This window comes from Aotus nancymaae, unplaced genomic scaffold (genome assembly GCF_030222135.1).
Source record: "Aotus nancymaae isolate 86718 unplaced genomic scaffold, 86718_ANA_hifiasm-v0.15.2.pri h1tg000036l, whole genome shotgun sequence".
Classification (NCBI taxonomy): Eukaryota; Metazoa; Chordata; class Mammalia; order Primates; family Aotidae; genus Aotus; species Aotus nancymaae.
In genome coordinates, this window is record NW_026988450.1 from 9,743,777 (window position 1) to 9,767,898 (window position 24,122).

A 24,122-nucleotide genomic window follows, 5' to 3' on the forward strand; every position below is an offset into this window, starting at 1 on the left:
GCCCTTGAGAGATGTCTTTCTATTCCAAAAGGTTAAAGTGAGAGCCCAGGACCCTTCCATCCCATCTCCAGGGAACAAACGTTTCTCTCACTCCTCTCAAGATCGAAACAGGAGGTCCTGTACATAAGCAAAGAAAATCCTTTTTCCCCATCCCTCACCTATGGAGCATCTCGGGCCATCTGACACCTCAGGAGCAAGCACTGGTGTGTGCTGGGGAGGGGCTGACACAATTATCATAATATAAGTCATAATAACTATTCTGCCTTTGATCCAGAGCACTCCGGGTGTGGGTTCAGGACTGATTTATGAATGGATATAAAAAACCCAACACTCATTCCAGCGAAGCTAAGGCAAAATGTACCCAAATGCCATGCAGAGTCTCTTGAGTGCATAAGATCCTGATACGAGTGGTTGTAAATCCCCTAAACGCCTTTGAAAAGTTAAATGTCCTTTTCTAGAGTTTGTGACCTTCCTGAGTGGGACATGGAGACAGAAATGTGGGTCATGTTCTCAGGATGTCTCTTGGCAACGGGTGTTGTAGCCTCGACTGAAATTGTGTTTTCTACTCTACAGACTACAGGTGCTGCTTTGTCTCCACTCTAACTTTTGCTCACATGTGAAACTCGGTCCCTACATTTGTATATGATGTAAGCTGGCTGTATTTAACCAAGATAAAAATGTCTTTGATGGCTGAAATGCAACACAATTGTACTTCTCTTTCACATAGGATTTGAAGCAGGACCATTCTTAGAGGGAAACTTACAGCCTTAAATGCATATAGGGGAAATGAAGAATGGCCGAAAAGTCAATAAGTTAAGCGTCTTGCTTAAGAAGTTAGAAAATACTAAATTAAACTCAAAGTAGAAGAAAGAAAAAAGCAAAAATCAATGAAACAAAAAATAAACATATAATGGGGAGGATAAACAAAGTCAAAAGTTGATTCATTGAAAAGAAATAATATGTATAAAATCCTGGCAAAGCTAATAAAGGGGAAAAGAAAGAAGACAGAATTAACCAAAATCAAGAATGAAAAAGGAATATCATCGTCGTTCTTACAGATAACATAAAGCCATAAGAGGATATTGTACTCATCTTATGAAAATGACACTTTCTGATATCCCGAAGCTGAATCCAGTACTGTTGTGAGGTAATCTCCTTATTCTCTAGTAATGTTAAAATTTTCCATGTGCTGCTTAGAATTCTTTTTTTTTAATGTAAAACTTATAAAAATATGTTTCAACAAATTCAGTTTGGCTTAAAAGCATCTACTATGAGGTCACAAATCATTTTTGCTTATTCAAGTATAAGCAATAAAACAAAACTACTATAGGAACTGTTGTTGGAGGTTGTGTTTACAAAAGTTACTCAATCACCCATAAACAAGGAAGACCATCTCCATTTCCCTGTCACTGACCTATAGGTGACTGGTTAGCGTGCTATCTCAAGTATCTCTGCTCCCAACCTAGAAAGAGTTTAATAATAAAGTTTAAATTATAAATAGAAGAGAATAATATGATGATTGCTAAGCAATTTATGGGGATAAAATAATTTCAGTGGATTAAATTCTGATACAAGGAAATAAATTATGTGGGAATATATAGGTTTCATTACTAACCAAGCAAAGCCTTTGAGTCAGGGGTGGATAATAATGCAGACAGGCTTAACTGTAAAAACGAGAGATACAATTTGAGATTTAAAGAGAATATTCACAGATCCAAAGATAGAAAATACCTTCCTGCGTAATAATTTAGGAGTAAACCTGGGCCAATCCAGCTGAAGCCCCGAATCCACGTCCCCCTCCATCCTCACTGTCACTGATCTTGTTCACGGCCTCATACCTTTTACCCAGAAGTTGCCGCAGAATGTTCCACTGGCATCCACTGTCTTCCAGTCTCTCACTCCCCTAGTCCATCTGACATACCAAATGCAATTGCTAAAATAAGCAGATAACATTTTCCTTGCATGAAAAATATTTTTCACAAGCTCTTCTTAATCTGTAAACTTTTTGTTTTATCAGCTTTACCTCATTCCCTTCCCTGTGCTTTAGCTGTTCCAAGCCACTGACTGATTTGCAAATATGCCATGTCATTTTGCACCTCATTACTGTTTCCTTTTTATGGAACTTTCACGTCCTCTTTATACTTGGTAAACATGTATTCATCTTTCATGATCATGTCAGGTTGAAATAGTTGTAATGGACATGACTTACTTCTAGGACTTTGATATTTGAGTCATAGCTCCAGGAAACCTCCATGTCATGCATGCAGTTCACTCCAGATGGCATTCCCTGAAAGGTGTCTGCCTTGGATCTTGTTCATGGAGGGGGAGTTACTAACAAGGGCCAGGAAGACCAGTTCATTTCACAACAAGGTCCTGTCACCTGGACGCTGAGGCTATTGTTAGCTCCATGCCTTTCTCCCTTTCACTTTTATGTAAATGTTATAAATAAACTGTAATACTCATTTTGCAAAAAAAAAAAAAAAAGAAGAGCTTTATGTTCCATAACAAGAAGTTGGCTTTTATCCTCCTCTAGGTGGAGGGTTATAGTCAGAGCAGCAACATGATAGTCTTTGTGCTTTTAAAAAATAGTTCTGAGAGCGATACAGAGGGCAGAATGAAAGCAGAGGCCCCAGTTGGGAGGCAGGAAGGACAACGGGGGCAGCAAGTCTGTGAAGATCATGGAGGCAGGGGTGAAGAGGAGAAGACGGATCAAAGAGACATTTTGGAGAAGAAATTGAATATTTGGTAAACAAGAAACTGTGAGGTTAAAGGCAAAAGAGGAAAAATGACCCTGATTTCTAGCAGAAGGTAGATGCTGATCTAATAAATGATAGAATGAAAAAGAAGTGGGTCTATAGGACAAAAACAGAGGATTAGTTAGAGACCAAAATTTTTTGAGGCATCCTAATCAAAATATCAGTTGAAAAGACAATTGGAAATGTAGACGTGGAGTAACAGAGGGACCTGGGTATTAGAAAAAGAGATTTAGGAATCTTAGATACAGTCAATTCTTATTATTTGTAGATTCCATATTTGCATATTCACCTACTCACAAAATGTATCTGTAACCCCCAAACCAACACCTGCAGCACTTTTGTGATCAATCCCAGGCATGCGCAAATGAGCAAAATATTTCTGTTGCCCCGTGAGCACGTTCCCAGCTGAGCTCAAACAAGGCAACATTCTGGCTTTTTATTTCAGCTTTTATACTTTAAATAAGTGTCCTTGCACAGTCTATTTAGTGCCATGCTTTTCCTGTGTTTGTGCTTTTCTTGGTGATTTTGCTGTTTGAGTTGGTCCCCAAGGGTAGTGCTGAAGTACTGTCTAGTGTTCCTCAGTACAAGAGGCTTTGATGTGCCTTATGGAGGCACTCACACTGAACTACGCCTTCATGTAGGAGTTAAAGTGCTGGTGCTGGTGGCTATGAGTTCAATGTGAGTGGATCAACAATCACATTAAACATGCGGTCTTCAACAGAAATAGACACAAACCAAGGTTATGCATTGATCAGCTGATGAAAATGTAAGAAGTTCACAGGAATCTACCCTGTATTTTCCCTAGCAGCAATGCTTCAGTATTCAATAACTCAGCGTTCTCAATGACAACTACTGTAAATAATGAGAATTGGCTGTATGTAAATAGTAGGTATGAGAGTAGACGATGTTGAATAGTGAAAGCCTATTCACAGTGAGAATATAAGAGGGGCAAAGGCAGAGCCCTAGAGAACATCATTATTTCTAGGGTGGACAGAAGATAAAATATTAGGAGAAGCTCAAACGGAATGGTCAGGTAGGTAAGAAGAGCAATGTTAAGAAGTATCATGAGGAAATTTCAGGAAAGGTGCAATCACAGGAGTCAGAAGCTGCAGAAGGCTCCCAAGATTCGCAGAGATGGTATTTTTTAAGTAAAAAAAAAACAAAAAACAAAAAAACAAAAAAACAAAGCATATGCTTTTGAGTGTAATGGACCTGAATTTAAAACTTAGTTCTATGGACACAGGGAGGGGAGCACTATACATGGGGGTCTGTTGTGGGGGAGTGGGGGGGACAGCGGGGGGGTGGGGAGTTGGGGAGGGATAGCATGGGGAGAAATGCCAGATATGGGTGAAGGGGAGGAAGGCAGCAAATCACACTGCCACGTATGCACCTATGCAACAACCTTGCATGTTTTTCACATGTACCCCAAAACCTAAAATGCAATAAAAAATAAATAAATAAATAAATAAATAAATAAATAAATAAATAAAATAAAATAAAATAAAATAAAACTTAGTTCTGCTACTTAACAGCTAAGTGACATAAGGAAATTCATCTTATTTCTCTGGTCCCCAACTACTTCTGTAAGATGGAGGCAATGCCTATCCCAGAAAGTTGTTATAGATTACATGAAATAATGTGCAATCCATGAAAATTACCAACTGTAAATATTCTATTTATATTTTCAGAATGAGATAAAAAATATTTTAAAGGGGCCAGGCACGGTGACTTATGCCTATAATCCCAGCACTTGGGGAGGCCAAGGCTGGTGGATCACCTGAGGTCAGGAGTTCAAGACCATCCTGGCCAACCTGGTAAAACCCCATCTCTACTGAAAATATAAAAATTAGCCTGGCATGGTGGTGTGTGCCTGTAGTCCCAGCTACTCAGGAGGCTGAGACAGGAGAATTCGCTTGAACCCAGGAGGCAGAGGTTGCAATGAGCTGAGATCGTGCCACTGCACTCCAGCCTGGGCAACAGAGTGAGACTCTGTCTCAAAAAAAAAAATGTTTTAAAGGATGAAACAAGGCTATTGTGTGTTACAGTGACCTCTGATCTTGATCTCAGTGATCTCTAGCATATGTAAAATTACACAAACGTGAGTTTCACTTAGGTTGTGAAGTTGGAGCTGGATATGGTTTAGAAGTGCAAGATAGATAGGCCTGCATTTTATACTGTCTGTCCTGTCTATATCTAATGACGATATCTGTTGATAGAGCTTCTTATTTCTTGACTTTCCATGAAAGGCAAATGGGCTTTAGAAATAGTCAAATATGGTTATCTGTGCCTCCCCACAAATCCCATGTTGAAATGTATTCCCCAGTGCTGCAGGGGGCCCTGGTGGGAGGTGACTGGATAACGGGGGCTGTTTCTAATGGGTTAGCACCATTCCCCTAGTGCTGTTCTTGTGATAGAGTTCTCACAGATCTGTTTGTTTAAAAGTGTGTGGCACCTCCCCCAACTTCCTCCTGCTCCAGGCATGTAAAATGTACCTGCTTCTCTTCCCCTTTGCCTTCTTCTGCCATGATTGTAACTTTCCTGAGGTACCTGCAGAAGCCAAGCAGAAGCTGCTCTGCTTCCTCTATAGCTGCAGAACCATGGGCCAGTTAAACCCCTTTTCTTTATAAATTACCCAGTCTTGGGTATTTCTTTATAGCAGTGTGAAAATGGACCAATACAGGACCCCTTCCTCCTTCATTCATTCATTCACTCATGCAAATAGTTATTAAAAGTACATATTATGGTTTCAGGTTCTATGTTAAGGCACTAGAGATGAAATCCTGGCCCATATCCTCCATGAGCTTAGTCTAATGAAAGAAGAAAATAAGTAAAATAAAATGTTTAACATTAAGTTTCCAGTTTAAGCACCCCAAGAAATAATATATATGATAGGTCAAAATGGATTTGAGAAAGATGCTCCTGGAGAATGTTTCATAGATGGTGAATGTCATGATTCTTCAACCTCCTCACCCACTTTGAGAATATAAAATAGAGAATCAAGGGAGAATGAGGTATGTGGTCCTAGTTCTTTGAAGAAGAATGGGGAAAGATATCACTTTCATCACAAGCCAAAAGAAAGGAGACTTCAAGGGGACCACCTGAATGTTGATATTTTGGTTCACATTAACAAGATACACGTAAGATGCAAGTGAAACACAAACAGCCATAGTAACTCAATGATGTGAGCAACTTCTTCCAGAATCAGCTAGTAATATTCAAATTCTAGAGGAATATATTCCTCTAGTAATATTCAAATACTAGAAGAATACTAGAGGAACTTTTTTCTTTTGCTATTCACAGTATAACAGCGGCAGGCACAGCACACTTTTAGGTCTTATCTGCCTTGTAAACATTTTCTCCAGCAGATCCTTAAATTTACAGTGGACAATCAACAAAACAAGAAATTGAACTTTTACTTATGGCATTTACGAATTTCTGAGGTAGGAATGCTTACACCATGGTAGATTTCAAGCTACTAACATGTTGTCACTGAATGTGGCATTGGGAAGAGGTGTTCATTAGCATCTCCACCATATAGATCTAATAGATTTCAATTTCCTCAGAAGCATAGATAATAGCAAAATGTATTAAAATAACTAGGAATTATGAGTTTTAAATATTTATTCCAGGGTTTTTAGTATAATTTAGTGGTAAATTTATATCATTTAATTTTTAATAACCTTTGTTTAACAACTACCTTGCAAAATTCCTGAAAATTTAATAGTAGGCTCTCATAAGCCAGTGCACGGCAACTTCTGCACACCACTGACCTTCAGTTTATTGAATATGTAGCCTTCGCAGTCCTATCTGTCACTCTGAAACTAATCAAATATGGATTTTCCTCTTTAAGTATGAAATTGGTGGTAACTTTTGGGACAGTATTTTCTTTTCCTTTAATCCAGTGCATACTTTTTAGTCCTAATCTTTCTTGATTATCTGTAGTAAATGACATTGTTTTTCTTCCTGTTGAAACTGCCTCATCACCAGTTTTTCCAGTCTCTTGTGTTCCTCTCACCTCTCTATTTCTCAGGGCTACCTTGAAAGCTTTCCTTTTTCCACTGAGTTCTTGAATGTTGGTGTTTCTGCGTGTTCTTAATCCTCATTCTTTTTTTTTTGAAACGGAGTCTTGCTCTATTGCAAGTGTGGTAGCACGATCTTGGCTCACTGCAACCTCCACCTTCTGGGTTCAGGTGATTCCTCTGCCTCAGCCTCCTGAGTAGCTGAGACTACAGGCACATGCCACCATGCCTGGCTAATTTTTTTTATATTTTAGTAGAGACAGGGTTTCACCATGTTGGCCAGGCTGGTCTCGATCTCTTGACCTCGTGATCCACCCACCTTGGCCTCCCAAAGTGTTGGGATTACTTGCGTAAGCCACCACGCCCAGCCAATCCTCATTCTTAATCCTCGTGGCTTCTCACATTTCACACTGCTCCTGGGAAGCCTCATCTACTCTGTATCACTTACATGCAATCAACACCCAAATCTGTATCTCCAAACCAAAATTCTTGCCTAATCTTCTAATCTTTAGGCCCACATTTGCAATTGCTTCATGATGCATTTTCACCAGTGTTCAACATACATTTTTGAACTCAAAATGTCCATAATAGACTTGTTTATTTCCTTTGAAATTTGCTTCCCCCTTTCAACTCAATAATTTACAGGTAGCACCATTTACCAAAGCACCTAGCCAAATCCCCAGATGCCATTTTTTATTTCTCTTTCTTTCATGTGTTCCACATTGAAGACTCCAACTCCTAGTGGTTCTGATCTTAATATTTCTACCAAGTATTGCTTCTTTCTGTTCTCACTTCCATTGATAAAACTTGAGTCCTAATTACTTCTCCTTGTAATAATCTATTTCCTAACTTTGACTCATCATACACATTGATGCGTTTGTGATCTTTGTAAATCACAAATCCTTTAATGGGGCCCAGTTGCCTTAGAGCAGTGGCTCTCAAACATAGCTACACAACAGAATCAGCTGAGCAAGGATTTTGTTCAATCAAGTTTATAAATGAATAATTTACATGTAATAAAATGCATGCATTTTAAGTGTAGCGTTCAGTGTGTTTTTAACAAACGTATTAATATATACCGGTGTAACTACCACCACAATCAAGCAATACAACACTCTGTCACCTCAAAAAGTTCCCACATGTCCTACAATTCCCTAAACTTATTCTTACCCCAAAAGACTGCCCCAAGCTACCATCAGCTTTTAGTCATTAAAGGTGTTGCCTGTTCTAAAAATTCATACAAATTGAATCAGACAATACTTACTATTTTGCACCTGGCTTTTTTTACCCAAGATAATATCTTTGAGATTCATTCAAGATGTGTGAATCCATAATTTCCTCCTTTTTACTACTGAGTAATATTTTATTGTATGAATTATCAAAATTGTATCCATTCATTGGCTGATCGACATTTAGATTGTTTCCAGTTTGGAGGCTATTACGGATAAAGCTTCTATGAACATTTGGGTAGAAATATTTTATAAATACATACTTTCATCCCTCTTAGGTCAATATTTAGGAGAATTGCTGGTTCTTATGATAACGGAATATTTAACATTAGAAGAAACTGACAAACTATTTTCCAAAGTGGCTGTCCCATTCTAGGACCCACTAGCAGTGTAGGAGAGTTCCATGCAGAAAGCTAGGGCAACAGCCACTCAAGAAGCTGAGGTGGAAGGATTGCTTGAACCAGACAGGTTGAGGCTGCAGTGAGCCGTTTGCACCACTGTACTTCAGCCTGGGCAACAGAGAAAAACCCTGTTTCAAAAAAAAAAAAAAAAAAAAAGAGCCTGGGCAAATATAGTCACCTTGTTTGTTTTCCTTCTCCCAGATATCACAGACCTGTACTGCCTGTTGCTCAATGCCTTAAAACCAACATATATACATATACAACAATGGTGCTACCTGTAAATTATTGAGTTGTGTGTGTGTGTGTGTGTGTGTGTATATCAGTTTTTAGTTGTTAAGAGTGGGAGGACAAGTCCAATATCAGGTATACTGTCATGGCCAGTTGCAAAATCCACTTGGTGAACATCTTAAGACATATGATACCTGAGTCCCACCCTATACCAATTATTAATAAACCTGAGTTCCTGGAGAAGGGAGAGAAGAAGTGATCCTAATGTACAAGAACGTTAGAGAATCACTGGCTCAGAGGATTCAATCCCCAGCCTAAGGCAAGATCGTTCAGAATGTGTCTCAAGCCTCCAGTCTAGATCTGTCTGCTCCCCACCATTCCATAACCATCTTTTGTCATTTCTAAGCTGCAACCATATAGTAGCTGGCTGACATGAATGTAGTATTTCAAATCTCGGCGTCTTTATACATATCCTTGCCTTTACCAAGATTGTTTCTGGTCCAATACTTCTACTAGAAGTACTTTCCTTCAAGACTTAGCTAAAATGTCTTTGGCTCTATGAGCCATTTCTTGTTAAAGAGCCAGAGATTTCTAGGGCAGAGTCCTGTGTTAAAAAGAGTATCAGGAAAACAAGTGCAGTTTAGTATCTAGCACTGCCATTTACTACAGGGTGAAGTTAGACTTAATCATCTGGTTGTCTCAGGTGTAACAAGGTAATCATAACTACCCAGCAGAGGGATAAATGAAATTACACAGGGAATGCACAGTTGGGGGGAGAAAAATTTCTCCTTTACTCTTTCAGAGTCTCCAGCTGGGTTCAAAGAATTAAACGGACACAAAACAGATTAACAGGAAAAAAAAACACACACACAAATTTTATTTAATAAAACTTTACATGTTAAGTTTTAATAAGACTTTACATGTTAAGTTTTAATAAGACTTTACATGTTAAGTTTTAATAAGACTTTACATGTTAAGTTTTAATAAGACTTTACATGTTAAGTTTTAATAAGACTTTACATGTATTTAGTAAAACTTTATATACAAAATTTGTATTAGGCAGGGCACGATGCCTCACGCTTGTAATCCCAGCACTTTGGGAGGCCGAGAAAGGGGACTCACGAAGTCAAGAGATCAAGACCATCCTGGCCAACATAGTGAAACCCCGTCTCTACTAAAAATACAAAAATTAGCTGGGCGTGGTGGCACGCGCCTGTAGTCCCAGCTACTCGGGAGGCTGAGGCAGGAGAATTGCTTGAACCCAGGAGGCAGAGGTTGCAGTGAGCCGAGATCGTGCCACTACACTCCAGCCTAGCGCCTGGCGCCTGGCGACGGAGCAAGGCTCTGTCTCAAAAAAAAAAAAAAAAAAAAAAAAAAATTTGTATTAAATAAACACAAATGTTATTTAATAAAACTTTACATGTAAGTGGGTGTCCTCACAAGAAAATAAAGACCCAAATAAGTGTCTAGGCCTATACTAAGTTGAACAAAGAGGCAATCATGGAAGAGTATCTAGGAAGATACGGGTTACTTTAACAATGTCTGTACAGATTTCTCAGCCTCAACTCCCCTTCTTTGGTGATGAGTATCTTTCCTCTTGGTATAGGGATGGCATCTATCACATGGTAGTTTATTTTCCTGCTTTCAGGAAGAAAAGAAGGTCAGAGTGCTCTTCTTGCACCTGCTGTTTATCAAATGCCTTCTTTTCTATTTTTTGAGACTGAGTCTCTCTGAGACACGCAGGCTGAAGTGCAATGACGCCACCGCGGCTCACTGCAACCTCCGCTTCCTGGGTTCATGCAATGCTCCTGTCTCAGCCTCCCGAGTACCTGGGACTACAGGCGCCCGCCACCACGCCCGGCTAATTTTTGTAATTTTAGTAGAGACAGGGTTTTCGCCACATTGTTCAGGCTGGTCTCGAACTCCTGACCTTAAGTAACCCGCCCGCCTCAGCCTCCCAAACTGCTGGGATTACAGGCGACCACGCCTGGCCGAGTTCTGCTTTCAGCAAATTATTCCAGGCACTTTTCACCCTCAATACCAATTCACACTGTGGAGGCGATGTACCATCAATCCTTGATAGGAAAGATGAGAGAATCTGACCAAGACCAGAAGTGAGGGTTGCAATTTTTCATCAGATGAAAAATCCAGAGGATGTTTTCATCGTTGAGCTAAATGAATCTACAAGTCTAGATTGCCCTCTAGGGCGGCCTACAGCGCCTTGAGGCGTGTAGCAGGAGCAACACGAAACTCACAGAAGTTTCCCAGCGGAGAAATTCCCCGAGCCAAATTCCCTTAAGGGAAAAAGGGAAACCTGACAGGTGGTCCGGCACCGGAAATGGGGTCGCGGGTTCGGAAAGCGGGGGCGCGCACGCGCTTTGCGAGGCTCCGCCCCTCCAGCGGTTGCCAGGCTACCGGCCCCGGAAGTCGCGGGAGCTGCGTCCGTAGTGGGCGCCGCTAGCCGGCGGAAGATGGCGGAGGGCGGCGGCTCTGAGCCCGAGAAGCAAGAGCGGCGGTCTTCCGGGCCGCGGCCTCCGAGCGCGCGGGATTTGCAGGTGAGGCGAGCAGCCGGGAGAGGGAGCGCGGCAGTGGGCGCGGGCCGGTGACGGCGCGGGCTGGTGCGAGTCTGTGGCTGCCTCTGTCCTCGGCGGAGCCTTTCCCGGACCCCGTCTTGGGTTAGAATCATGACTTCGGCGCCCGGTCTCCCCAGGTCGGCGCTTAGCACGGTGGTGGTCATGTACACTAGTGCCCGACCCTCCAGCGCTGGTGCCTCGTCTCGCTTCCACCCCACGTACGATGTAAAGACAGCTACTCGTTTAGAATGACATTTTGTAAGGTCAGTTGGTTGCTTCACGGGTTGATGCTTCCTTCTTGGAACTTACTCCAGAAGAAAGGTTACTGTGGCCGCAGGCGAGTAGGCAGTCACCTAAACAGTAATGATGCGTGATTTGTTCTTTTTTGTCTTGGATGCTATTTGACTTGATTACTTACATATAAAAATGGTTCCATTTTATCATGTAGCTTTTTCTTTTAAAGAGGTGAAGGAAAGCAATGCACACTATGTTCATACAGCCTAGTTGTCTGAATAAGTCATGGTCTTTAAAACATTGCACACAAGAAACAGGGAAATAAAACTTCGTAATGTTGTATAGGACACTGATATTAGCTAAATACTAGTGCACCAAATCCGGTTTCGTCAGATACTGACGCCATTTTTCTCATTTTAGGCTTTTTTTGTGTCTCATTATAAGATTATTGATAAAAATTTAACAAGTAAATATCAGTAAAGAGATACTAAGGAGAATCTTGGTAGAACAGTTCTACTGTATTACTTTACAACAACACTTCATTCTAATGTGAACAAACCACCATCCACGGTGAAGCTTTGGGGAATGTGGAAATAAGTAGAACATCAAATCCTTAGTCCGTGCTAAATTCTGTTGATGCGTATGTAAGTGTAAAAGACATTTCTACCTTTTGGAAGCCTACAGATTTCTTCGGAGAAATGGGATGTGAATACATTTAGCATAACATTTTAAGATGAAGTATGATGGGGTGCCAAAATAAGCAGTGCATAAAGCGAAGAATTTTGAGACTGGAAAGATCAGTGTAAGATTAGGAGGTGAACTCAGTGTAGAATAGTCCCAGCGCCCATAGTTGACTCAGTAGTAATAAACAGAATCAAGGGATAGAAAGCTATTGTGTACCTCATCCTATTTAAACCCACATCACTGAGTAGTCACACCAATTTTGATTTGCCTTAGTCCTGCTACTTAGTAGTTTTATGAACTTAGGAGAAATGCCTTAACTTCTCTGAGCCTCACTGTCTTCATTTGTAAACTGTGGAGGGTCAGGGTGCTGGTGGTAGTGTAAGGATTAAATGTTGTAAAGGGCCTATGCAAAATTCCTGCATTATTCTGGCCTAGTTGTTACTGAGCAAATATTTGGTTCCTTTTTCCTCAATGAGAAAGATGCTGTAACTTTCACTGGATAGTCCATTTTAATGTCATTAAAGTTAATGTAGTATGTAACTTAATGTCCTTTCCTAACTTAAATCCATTTCTTCTTTTTATGTGAGAAGTGAGAACAGCTTGGCTAATGGCCACCTGATTCTTGGCAAATTGTTTGCAGACTTAATCCAGTGGATCAAAGTATGACTAATGTTTGGAGATACTCTGGTAGATGTTGCTGATTGTGAGAATGCTTTCATTTCCATCCTAAGTTAGAAGATGGGAATTTTTTTTCATCTGTCTACTTCTGGTAGGTAGGGCAGTAGGAAGAAAACTGATTTCTTTATGAATGTGAGTTGGTAAATCAACTACAGTATCTAAGTATTGATAATCTTTCCTTTAGAACTTAATATGAATGTGAAGAACTTACAAAGAAACTTGAAAACAGCCAAAGGGATGACATATCAAGAAATAAAGTATGTATCAAAAGTTTAAAAGAGTTAACTAATGTTCTTCCCAAATGGTATCTTAGATATTGATTATTTATAGATTATATTGTTATCATTTAATCTAGACATGTTTAAGAGTTAACCCAATTTGTGCAGCTTTCAGTAGATATTTCTTATTTCCCTAATAGCTTGATCTAAGAGTCTTTACGAGCGAGTAAAGGGGTAACGTATTACTGATTGGAACAAGTATAAGTACCCCTAAGTAAGTGTATCTTAGCTGCCATGCAATGTAGGGTTTGTCAGTATCTAAATCAGGAGGGAATGCTCCAGGTACCACCAGAGGAAAGCTGCATAGTTGTTTCCCAAAAGGCCTCCCAGCCATAGGAGCCCCCAACTTACAAACTGCAGACTCAGAAATCTTTTTTGCACGTCACACAATAGATTTTCATAGCTCCCTTCATCCCCCACAAATAAGGAAATGGTCAGAGGAAAACTTAGGGGTGGGATTGTTAGTGACAAAACTAAGCCCTAAACCTCGTCAGTATTCAATAGTATTTCTGAATTGCTTTCTCTTCTGGTGTCCCTCAGCCCATCCACACACATGTTCGTTAAGGTATTTGGTCATGTACTCTGTCCCAGTTTTCCTCCACATGTTCTGTGTTTCTATATAGGTTGGAGTGGGGGAGTGGGAACAGGGTTAACTTCCGTGCTTATCAGGGTTAGGATTGGATTTGTTTAGGATGGACTCAATAGTGGGTACTATAAATGAGAAGAATTAAAATGTCTGATACTGTGTTGCCACAAGTACCCTAATCCTATTGAATATCTTTATTCTGTATCGTTGATTCTCTAGTGTGCATCTATGACCTGGAAGTCTTGTCAAAGATTGCTGGAACACACCCCAAAGTGTGATTCATTGGTTCTAGAGTGGGGTTTATGCATATGCATTTCTTACAAGTTCCCGGTTGTCTGTATAATAAACATTTATTACAGCTTCTAGAATTGGTTACTCTAAGGCTAGAATTCCAGTACTTTTAATCTTTTGCTATATACTTGATTTTCTCACCCAATCACTTTGCTTTCAGGTTGCAAGTTCTTCACATTTCAAATTCCAGAGGAAAGATTATCAATACTTTACTTAGATACTTTATCCTCTGCATATTATTGAAACATTTTCTTAATTACCTTTTGAGATTTTATTGTGTTAGTTTTGACCAGTACTTCAATTAATATTTATCAGTTTAAATTATCATTTCCTCTTGATGTGGTACCATCTGCTATGTTAAATAATATAAATTAAATTTCTTTGTGATATTTAATAATGAACTTATGCCATATGATGCCACATGGCATCAACTCCCTCTAAATATTGCTCATTTTCTTCTAAGTTTTTAGTGATGTACCATTAATAACTAGGATCTTTCAGCCAGGTAGACCCTTAATCATTTTCCTCACATTCCTCTTTTGTTAATATATGTTCCATGTTCCGTGGAGTCAGAGACATTTTTGCTTTTTTTATTTATGTTATCAAAGAAAATTGTTATTTGACTGGAAGCATTTATTCAAATCTTGTTAAAGCAAAAAACAAGGCAAAAATGTATAGCAAATATAACCCCAATCTAAAATCCATCTGTCTATATCTATTTCTGATTCATTTCATGTTCTTTATATAATTCAGCATGAATTTCATGCCACTTAGGTGCAATATTAGAAACAGTTTGAGAAACTTAAAGTTTAGTTGGGGAAATAAAACAGCAAAAGTACACAAGTAATGACAACATAATGCTTAATATGAATGTCATTGGAGGTATCACATGCTATGAGTATTTAGAAAAAAGATATTAAGAAAATTAGAAAAGGTTTTGTGAAGGAGAGCTGAAATGGGCCTTTGAAATACAGATGACATTTTCATTGAGGAGAATAGGAATATCATAAAAGTAACTCATAAAGCTGACATAATCAGCTCAGCAGGAAATACATAAAATAATACTGCTTTAAAGAAATTTCAGGGAGGTATAATTTCTGAAAACTTTAGACCCTTGTCATCAGAGTGTGTATGTGCATGTCTGTTTGTCTCTCCTCTGTCATTTGTTTTGTTTTGTTTTTGGAGGGGATGGAGTAGTAAAGGACCATAAGGAGATTTAACATTCTAGGAAAAAAAAAATCTTGCTAGTAATAGAGCACATGCTTTGTGCTTTCCATACATTCTTTAATCCTTCAAATGATTCTCTAAGGTAATTTTTTAATAGGCATTTGAAGATATGGTAACTAAGGCTCAGAAAAATATTTGCCCAGGATCACACAGTAAGTGCCTAAATTAGGATTTGAATTCAGTCCTTTTAGATTACCACTTTTATAATTTAGATTTCTAGCAAAGTTGCCATGGTACAAATATGAAAGTTACTGAATGTGGGAGGGTGGGAGTAAAAAAAATTAGAGAGACTAGTCTTTTGTTTTCTTTGTGTGTATTTTAAAAGTTGACTAATAGAATTTTCAAAGAATTAACTTTGCCCCAGTGCCCTGTTCTTCTTATAGGTAGTTTTCATATCATTTGTGTGTCTAAAAGGAGCATTTTAAATCTGTTCTGTTTTGATTTTATTCATTGTTGTTGTTTGGGAAAAAAAAAACCCAGAGATTATGGTCATGCCAGTTACAATTGAATAGCTGCAGGAGCATTAAGGACAGTTGCTGAGTTGTTGTCCGAAGATGTCAAAAGTCAGAAAAAAATAACCTATACGATACTGAAATATTGGATTCCTTTTTAAAATTCCATTTTAAGAACAAATATAGTTTTATTTCATTTTGAAATAAACTATCCAGCAAATATCTGTAATGTATAATTTGGTAATATTACTTTCTAAATGGTATATAAACCATATACAATTTATGGTCTTGTATTCTTCAGAAACTCATTTTCCTAAGCACTATGAAATTTATATGTCTGGTAGACATTTAAATAGAATACTTCTGAAATTGTTTTATATGCTTGGAGTTTGAAAACTTGAATAGCTGAATGAAACTATTTTATGAGATCTGATGAAAGAAGCTTACATTAGTGTGAAACATCTTCAGGAATTCTTAAAAAATTACACAAGAATTTTAGGTTTAAATTTGAAAATGGTTTGTTACCGAAAACAGATTTTTGATACTGTTGAATAGTTAATTGAAAATAATCAAATAATTATTACAACTTAGAGTTATTCTCATAGATATGGCATTTTGGTTATTTCTATAAAATGAGATGCAGTGAGTTTATTTCAGAAAGGAATCATCTTTTGAAGCATCAGCTTCTTTCATGAAAAGTCTTTACCACTCAATTTTAAGTTAATGTTCTATATGTAGCTTCTAGTTGTACGGAATAGGTTATTGCTAGTGTTATCCTTTATAATGAGCGTATTATTATGTAGCTGGCCTTGGCAGAATTGTATGAAGATGAAGTGAAGTGCAAATCTTCCAAGTCTGAGAGACCTAAAGCTGCAGTCTTCAGGAGCCCACGAACACCACCTCAACGGTAAGTTTTATTTTGTTTTGTTGTAAAAAGAAATTATAACTTTTTCTAAAAATTCACTACAAATTATTTTAAATGGCCTTCTTCAAGGTTTCTTCAACAGTTTTTTTAAATTATTATTTCCTCCCAAGATCGAGGCAGATTCGGTTAAAAAAATAGAAATGATTAATATCATTTAGTTGCTACTTTAAAAACTTTTACAGTCAGAAAGCTAAAAGAAACCTACGGAAAAATTACCTTAAAATACCTGATATTTTGGTAGATATATAAAATTATATCCTGAATACTGTTTTTCTTGGGCACAATGGTTTTTTAATATTTTTTGAGTCATAGGACGCATTAAGGGTCTAATGAAAGCTACAGAATTCTCTCAAAACAACTTTCATGTGCAAGTTTGTCATTCATTTTTAAGGGTTTGTATGCTTCTTGAAGCTTCTTCATGGAGCCTCTGTGGGTTTTTTGTCTTACATTTAGCAATCTATTATTTCTGAAGTCTGTCTCTTCCTCCTTTAGGTGATGATTCCTCTAATGTGTGACCTCCTAAATATTATTTGCTGTTATTAAAATCCCTGAACTATAAAAACAACCAACTATGAAGATTTAAGAGATGAGAACCAGGTGTATTTTATTGCTGTGAGTTTTCTGGTTGCCAGGAGTATTTTCATTAACATCTTTTTAGTACTGTAAATATCCCTGGGGAAGAAACGTCAGTTTTCCCATTATATCTTAGTCTCAGAAAGTCTACTCTATAAATTTTCAATCCATCAAAAGTCAAGACTAGTAAATACTGTGTTTATTCCACCTGTATTCACCAAATGGTTAAAATGTTACATTGCACTTGTAGACATAAGGATTCTCTCTTTTTTACTTAACTATTTGATAGGAAATTGTAGCCAGTATGATACTTCACCTCTGGATACTTCAGCATGTATCTCCCAAGAAGCAGCACACACTTTTGTAACCTTGATAACATAGCACATCTTAAAATTAATAGTAATTCAGGCCGGGAGCAGCGGCTTATGCCTGTAATCCCAGCACTTCGGTAGGCCAAGGCAGGTGGATCAGTTGAGGTCAGGAGTTCAAGACCAGCCTGGCCAATATGGCAAAACCTTGTCTGTACTAAAAATGTAGAAATTAGCCAGGTGTAGTGGCACAGGCCTGTTAATTTCAGCTACTCTGAAGGCTGAGGCACAAGAATCGCCTGAACTTGGGAGGCGGAGGTTGCAGAGAGCAGAGATGGCACCACTGCACTCCATGACGGAGGAGGACACTGTCTCAAAAAAAAAAAAAATTAATAATAATTCTATGATGTCATTTAATATATAGTCTATAGTCAGATATCTCTTATAGCCTTATCTTTGGATTTAGGATTCAACCAAGGACATTGCATTTACTTATTCCTGTTTTGAATTTTTGAATACAGAGCATTCTCCCGACCTTTTTATTGTTTTTAGCTCAGCTACGTAATCTAAGATTTACTACATTGACTTTTTTAGAGAGTCTAGGCCAGATGTCGTATAAAATGTCTAACGTTCTAGATGATTGTTTCCTCGTGATTAGACTTTTATTAGATTTTTTATCAAACATGCAAAATAAATGATATTGTCTGCTATTTATTACGTGATAACAGGAGTCATAATTTCAGTATTTTCCACCATTGGTGATACATTCACTTGGTTAAGGTGCTGACCACCACAGCGCTGCATTGTAGGATAGATACTGTTTGTCCTTTGTAATCAGCAGGTTGTTATCTTGACACTGTTTCAACATCCTATTCTTTCATTTAATTCTTATCTTTATATATATAAAATACTGTATTTTTAGCTGCTTCTCTAATTTATATATTCTCCCAAGCTTTGAAAGTACTTCATATGTATCTGTGTACTTACATTTTACTCACTATTTGGTCACTGTTTCTCCAGTTTGAACATATGTTGAATGACTTAATATTTGAGCTCTTATCATAAGATTACTGTATTAATATTTTCCTTGCTATTCAAATATAATTACTAAGATATTTCAGTGAAAGGTTTTCTTTTATGTTGTCTGAATCAATGTTTCCATCAATAGGTATAATTCAGTAAGTCAGTTTTTAAGGATTTTGTGCCTAACATTTCATCTTTAGAATTAATTACATTTCAAGAGCTGAGCTTTCTTAAAATATATTGGTTGGGATATAAACTATGTTTAATCTGTTTATAATGCAATGTATAGCAAACTATTGGCAATCTTTTTTTCTAAGTATGATATTTTCTAATGTTAAGTGTACACTTCTTTTGATTTCATATTCAGTATCAACATTTTCCCAGTATCACTGTATTTCTGCTAATCTGTTTGGTACAGAAAACAGTACTAATTTTCATGGTCCACCTCCTTGGGCAGTATTAGAAATCAAAACAGTTATTGTTTCATTGTCATTTTTAAGCCATGATATTTTCATTATCTGAAACTCTGGACATAAGATGGTCAGTGTTTTTAATTTACAAGAGGAGTTACGTAATCTACAGAAAAACCCTCAGGATATAGTCTGATACCTGTTTTGACATATTCCTCTGTGAAAAGTTATATATCGTAAACATAACTTAGATATGTCCTCTGCAAGTCATTATATAGTAGTATTGCTTCTGAGAATTAAATGAGATAAAGCAGATAAGATGCCTAGCACAGAGTTGGTACTTAGCTGGGCCTTAAAAGGATTTGGGATATGAGGAGTTAGATAAGCACAAACAACAAAGAACACAATTCAAGGAACAAAGAATCACCGAGGTGATGCAGATTGCTTGAGCTCATGAGTTTAAAACCAGTCTGGGCAACAGGGCTTAAACCACATCTCTACAAAAAATACAAAAAGTAGCCACGCATGGTAGTGCATGCCTGTGGTCCCAGCTACTTGGGAGGCTGAGGTGGCCGGATAGCTTGAGCCCCGGGGGGACATTGTAGTCAGCTGAGATCATGCCGCTGCACTCCAGCCTAGGCAATAGAGCCATTTGTTGTCTCGAAAAATATATAAACAAAATAAATTTTGGATTTAGGTAGTGGCAATGGAATGGAGAGAAAAGGGTGAAATTAATAAAGGATACTTTCAAGGTGTTTATTATAGAAATGTAGTGACATGAGATATAGGAAGTAAGCCAGTGGCAAAGAGAGAAGACTTAAATGTTTTTAATCTGAGATACAGGAAAAAGTGATTGTTAATAGGAGGGCTTATGTGTACAAATAGCTTCAGTTTTGGAGATGAACTTGATTCAAGTAAAACTATCTAGCAGGTGGTTTTAAATTCAACACTGGACTGTAAGTGAGTGGTAAAAGCATATATTTGAGGGTCATCTGTATAGAAGAGGTTATCTTTGGCAATGGATAAATATTTTGATGATCAAATAAGCTTAAATAGAGGAGGGTGGAAGTCAAGTATATAGGCAGATTTATGTAAGAGGAGAAAGAAAACTCATTTTGAGAAGGAGATGTTGGATCCCATTGGGCAAAGAAACTCGTAATTTTGGTATAATGAAAGTCTGGGAGAGTTCAATTATGAAACAAGGAAAGGGAGAAGGATAGGCTCAAAAGGATCAAATGTTTCGGAAAGTGGGTAACAACTGAGGGAAGTCTGTTGTGTTTGGCAATGAGAAGATAACTCAGAACCTTTGAATAACAAAGATTCAGTAGCAAAATGGGAGCAAAAGTCTTGCTGCAGGGAGTAAATGCATGGGAAATATGGGCATCAGTCACAGATAATATGTTTAAGGTTTGGGTAATCATCATTAGGAGCTAAAAAGATTGAAACCACCCAACCCTCTGAAATTGGGAACTATCAATGGATAACAACCCCTATCACCATTTTCATTCAACTTGTACTGGAGGTTTTAGTCAGCACAATGAGATAAGAAAAACGTATACAAATTGGAAAAAAATATAAGTAAAGCTTATTATGTGCAGTGACACAATCGCATACAAAGAAAACTATAAAAGACTCTGATTCGTTTTCTGAGTTCTCTGGTCATTTTGATTTTTTTTCCTCCTGTGTGCCTCTTCATTCGTAGAATTTTGTTCCTTGTCCTCTGTGCTTATCTAAGTCCTAATGTCTTAAATCTTTTTAAGGCCCAGCTAAGTACCAATTCTGTACTAAGCATCTTTTATTCCTTTTCATTTATATTTAATAAGTTAGTTTGAATGAGTATAGAGAATTACTTCAGGAGTCAATAAATATTGTTGCCCGAACATTCATGAATTAAATTTGAGGTCTTACACTGCTGAATGCAAAGACCGATTATAAAGCTACAGTAGTTAAGAGAGTAAGAACTGACAGTAGACTATGTACCAAAATAGAGAACTCAGAATCATAGGCACACAGAAAAGCAACTTGATTTATGACACTGCAGAGCAGTGAGGGAGAGCCTTTCATTCTGTGGTACTGGAACAAATGGACATTTACATGGAGAAAAAATAGTTCTTGACCTCTGCCTTGTACCACCTACAAAAATCAGTTCCATATGGGTTGTGGATCTAAATAGAGAAATTAAAACAATAAAATTTCTGGAAGAAAATAGAATACTTTCATGACCTTAGAGTAGGCAAAGATTTCAACTAATAAAAACCATAAACGAGATAGGAAATCATTTGCTATGACTGATTTTTGCAGTAAGGTCTTTCTCACTAAGACTGAGATAAAAAGGAATGATTATTTACTTTGCCAGGTTAGAGACGTGGGACAGGGAGGGAAGGAGTGTTACAGCAGCAGATAGCTGCAGCAGGAAGCTTTGCTTTGCTTTTCTGTGTCTGTTGTAGCTACCTAAAATAATCTTCTAACGCTAAGCCTTGTCTTAAGAGACATCTAGGGCAGTGTTCAGCCTAGCCTGCTACCCTGGGCCCTTGAGTGTAAGCTTGGGAGGAAGGCTTCTGTAGGCTCCTGCTCTAGATAAACCTGGGCCCAGTGTACTTCTCCAGAGCACTGCGCAGGATGAAGCCCCACCTCCACCTTCAGCCGTTAGTAGGATTCTCCTGGTATCTCGTTGTTCTCCATCGAGATGGATCTTTTCTTTCCTTTACTCCGAAGTGAGAACTGGTCTGCTGTTTCCTCTAGCTCACTCAGTTTTGCATATTAGGAGAAAGCCACCTTGAAAGTGACTTCCATTCCTAGTCTCCAGGGCAGATATAATTTCCCCCCATTGTTTCGTTCTATGTGTCAGTTCAGTGTGAATTTGGAACTGGATTGGAGAGTTAGAAGTATTTTAACAAATGAGGTTTGATTGTCATCTTACCCTGGAAGTCTCCATGTTGATGCTTCATTGGTTATATAGTTTCTGATATCCTTGATTGAAAAAATCTCGAAAGATAAAAGTAGGGCCGGGCGCGGTGGCTCACGCCTGTAATCCCAACACTTTGGGAGGCTGAGGCAGGTGGATCACGAGGTCAAGAGATCGAGACCATCCTGGTCAACAAGGTGAAACCCCATCTCTACTAAAAATACAAAAATTAGCTGGGCATGGTGGCACGTGCCTGTAGTCCCAGCTACTCGGGAGGCTGAGGCAGGAGAATTGCCTGAACCCAGGAGGCGGAGGTTGCAGTGAGCCGAGATCGCGCCATTGCACTCCAGCCTGGGTAACAAGAGCAAAACTCTGTCTCAAAAAAGAAAGAAAGAAAGAAAGATAAAAGTAGATTATTAATCTTATGTAAAGGTAATTTTTATGTTTCCTAGGACCATTTATGAAGTTGGAATCAAAGTAGAAATTGGTTGCCAAAAATTATTACCTAAATTATGTACTTTTAACAAACACAGAGGATTATAAGGGAGTAGATCTCTTTTAAATCCCAAAATCTCTGAAGAATAAATCCTCTATAGATAGCCTTTTAGTTTGGAATTGGCTGTTTATACTGTCTAAATCTCTACTGACTGTAGCCTTGTTAGGGAGAAGGGACTATCTTCTGATTGTTGATACTGCTTTCCCTACCACATCAGAAGCGCTGAATTAGTGAATGAGATGTATGTGATAAGCAGTTACAGAAGACATAGGGATCAGCAAGCAAGCCGGTTATCGTGCTGGAGGCTGAACTTTGCCCTTACAATCAATCTCTGCAAACTCAGAAAGTATATGATCTATTTCCTGTTTATTCTTTTCCTTAATCCCACTTTAAAAATTAAATATTTTCAGAGAAGTCAAAAGAATGCCTCTTTTTAAATAAAATATTTTTATATAAACTTTTATTTTTATAAGACTTTGTAGCTTTTTACTTAGTTTATGTCTGTTGTTCTAAGTTTTTATTCATGAACTAAAATGTTTAAAGGTTTTACTCAAGTGAAAATGAATACAGTGGATTACATATAGTTCGACCTTCAACTGGGAAAATTGTGAATGAACTTTTCAAAGAGGCAAGGGAACATGGGGCTGTCCCTCTGAATGAAGCCACAAGAGCTTCAGGTGATGATAAATCCAAGGTCAGTGCTCAATTTTAAACTAATACACTGTTTATATATTTTACCTCCTCTTTCATTTTTATATTATTTGCAAACATTGTTTTTCTAATTGTAATTTCTGTTTTAAATATTTGTTTCATTTCTATAAAATTATAATCTTTCTATTGCTTGAAAGTTGAGATAATTTTTTACTTTTCTGAACAACTTTTTGAGTTACCTTTTAATTTCAAAATGATTAGTAGAGTCATAAGCTTTTGCAAAAAGAATACAGGGAGGTTTCATGTACCTTTCACCTAGTTTTCCCCAATGTTTACATTTTACATGATTATAGTAGAATATCAAAGCCAGAAATTTGGCATTTCTCTATGTCTATGTCTTTTTATCACATGCAATCACCCAACTGAAGCTCTCCTTCGTATCCTACCCATTTGCACTCACACTTACCCCATCTCCTACCATCCCTAACCTCTAGCCAATACCAGTCAATTGGTTTTTCATCTCTGTAATTTTACCTTATTAAGAATGTTACACAGGCTGGTGGTGGTGGCTCATGCCTGTAATCCTAGCACTTTGGGAGGCCGAGGCAGACAGATCACAGTTCAAGACCAGCCTGGCCAACATGCTGAAACTCTGATTTTAAACAAATGGAGTCATAAAATATGTGACCTTTTGGAATAGCTTTTTTCATTCTGCATAATGCCCTTGAGATCTATCAGAGTTTTTGCTTGTATCACAATTTTGTTCCTTTTTAATTCCTGAGTAGTATTTTATGGTTTAGATATACCACAGTTTAATCATTCATGTATTGAGGAATATTTTAGTTTCCAGCTTTTGACTATTACATATAAAGCTGCTATGAGCAATTGGGTACAGGTTTTCTTACTTATATAAGTTTTTATTTCTCTGGGATAAATGCTCAGAAGTGCAATTGCTGGGTCATACATTAAGTGTATGTTTAGTTTAATAAACAGCCAAACTGTTTTCCAGAGTGGTTTTGCCATTTTATATTCCCACATATATGAGAGAACCAGTTTTAATTTTAATTTTAGCCATTTGGGTAGGTGTGTAGTGATAATACAACATGGTTTTATTTCTCTAATGACTAATGATGTTAATTTGCATTTTCCTAAAGGCTAGTGAGGAACATCTTTTCATGTGCTGCTTTGCCATTAT

The 24,122-nt window shown here is 37.9% G+C and overlaps 1 protein-coding gene across 3 annotated transcripts in view; it reads left to right on the top strand.

The window, feature by feature from the left end:
• The first annotated feature begins 11,079 nt into the window (after positions 1-11,079).
• The window catches only part of UBXN2B (UBX domain protein 2B), a 29,811-nt gene continuing 16,768 nt past the window's right edge, over positions 11,080-24,122 (top strand). The window contains exons 1-3 of one of the 3 annotated variants that reach the window (XM_064384215.1): positions 11,080-11,188; positions 16,440-16,543; positions 22,820-22,970. In XM_064384215.1, the coding sequence (XP_064240285.1) occupies positions 11,105-11,188; positions 16,440-16,543; positions 22,820-22,970 (339 nt within the window). In that variant the 5' untranslated portion in view covers positions 11,080-11,104. Of the gene's footprint in view, positions 11,189-16,439; positions 16,544-17,053; positions 17,174-22,819; positions 22,971-24,122 lie in introns of those variants that run through there. The other 2 variants (XM_064384213.1, XM_064384214.1) reach the window with 2 other exon arrangements.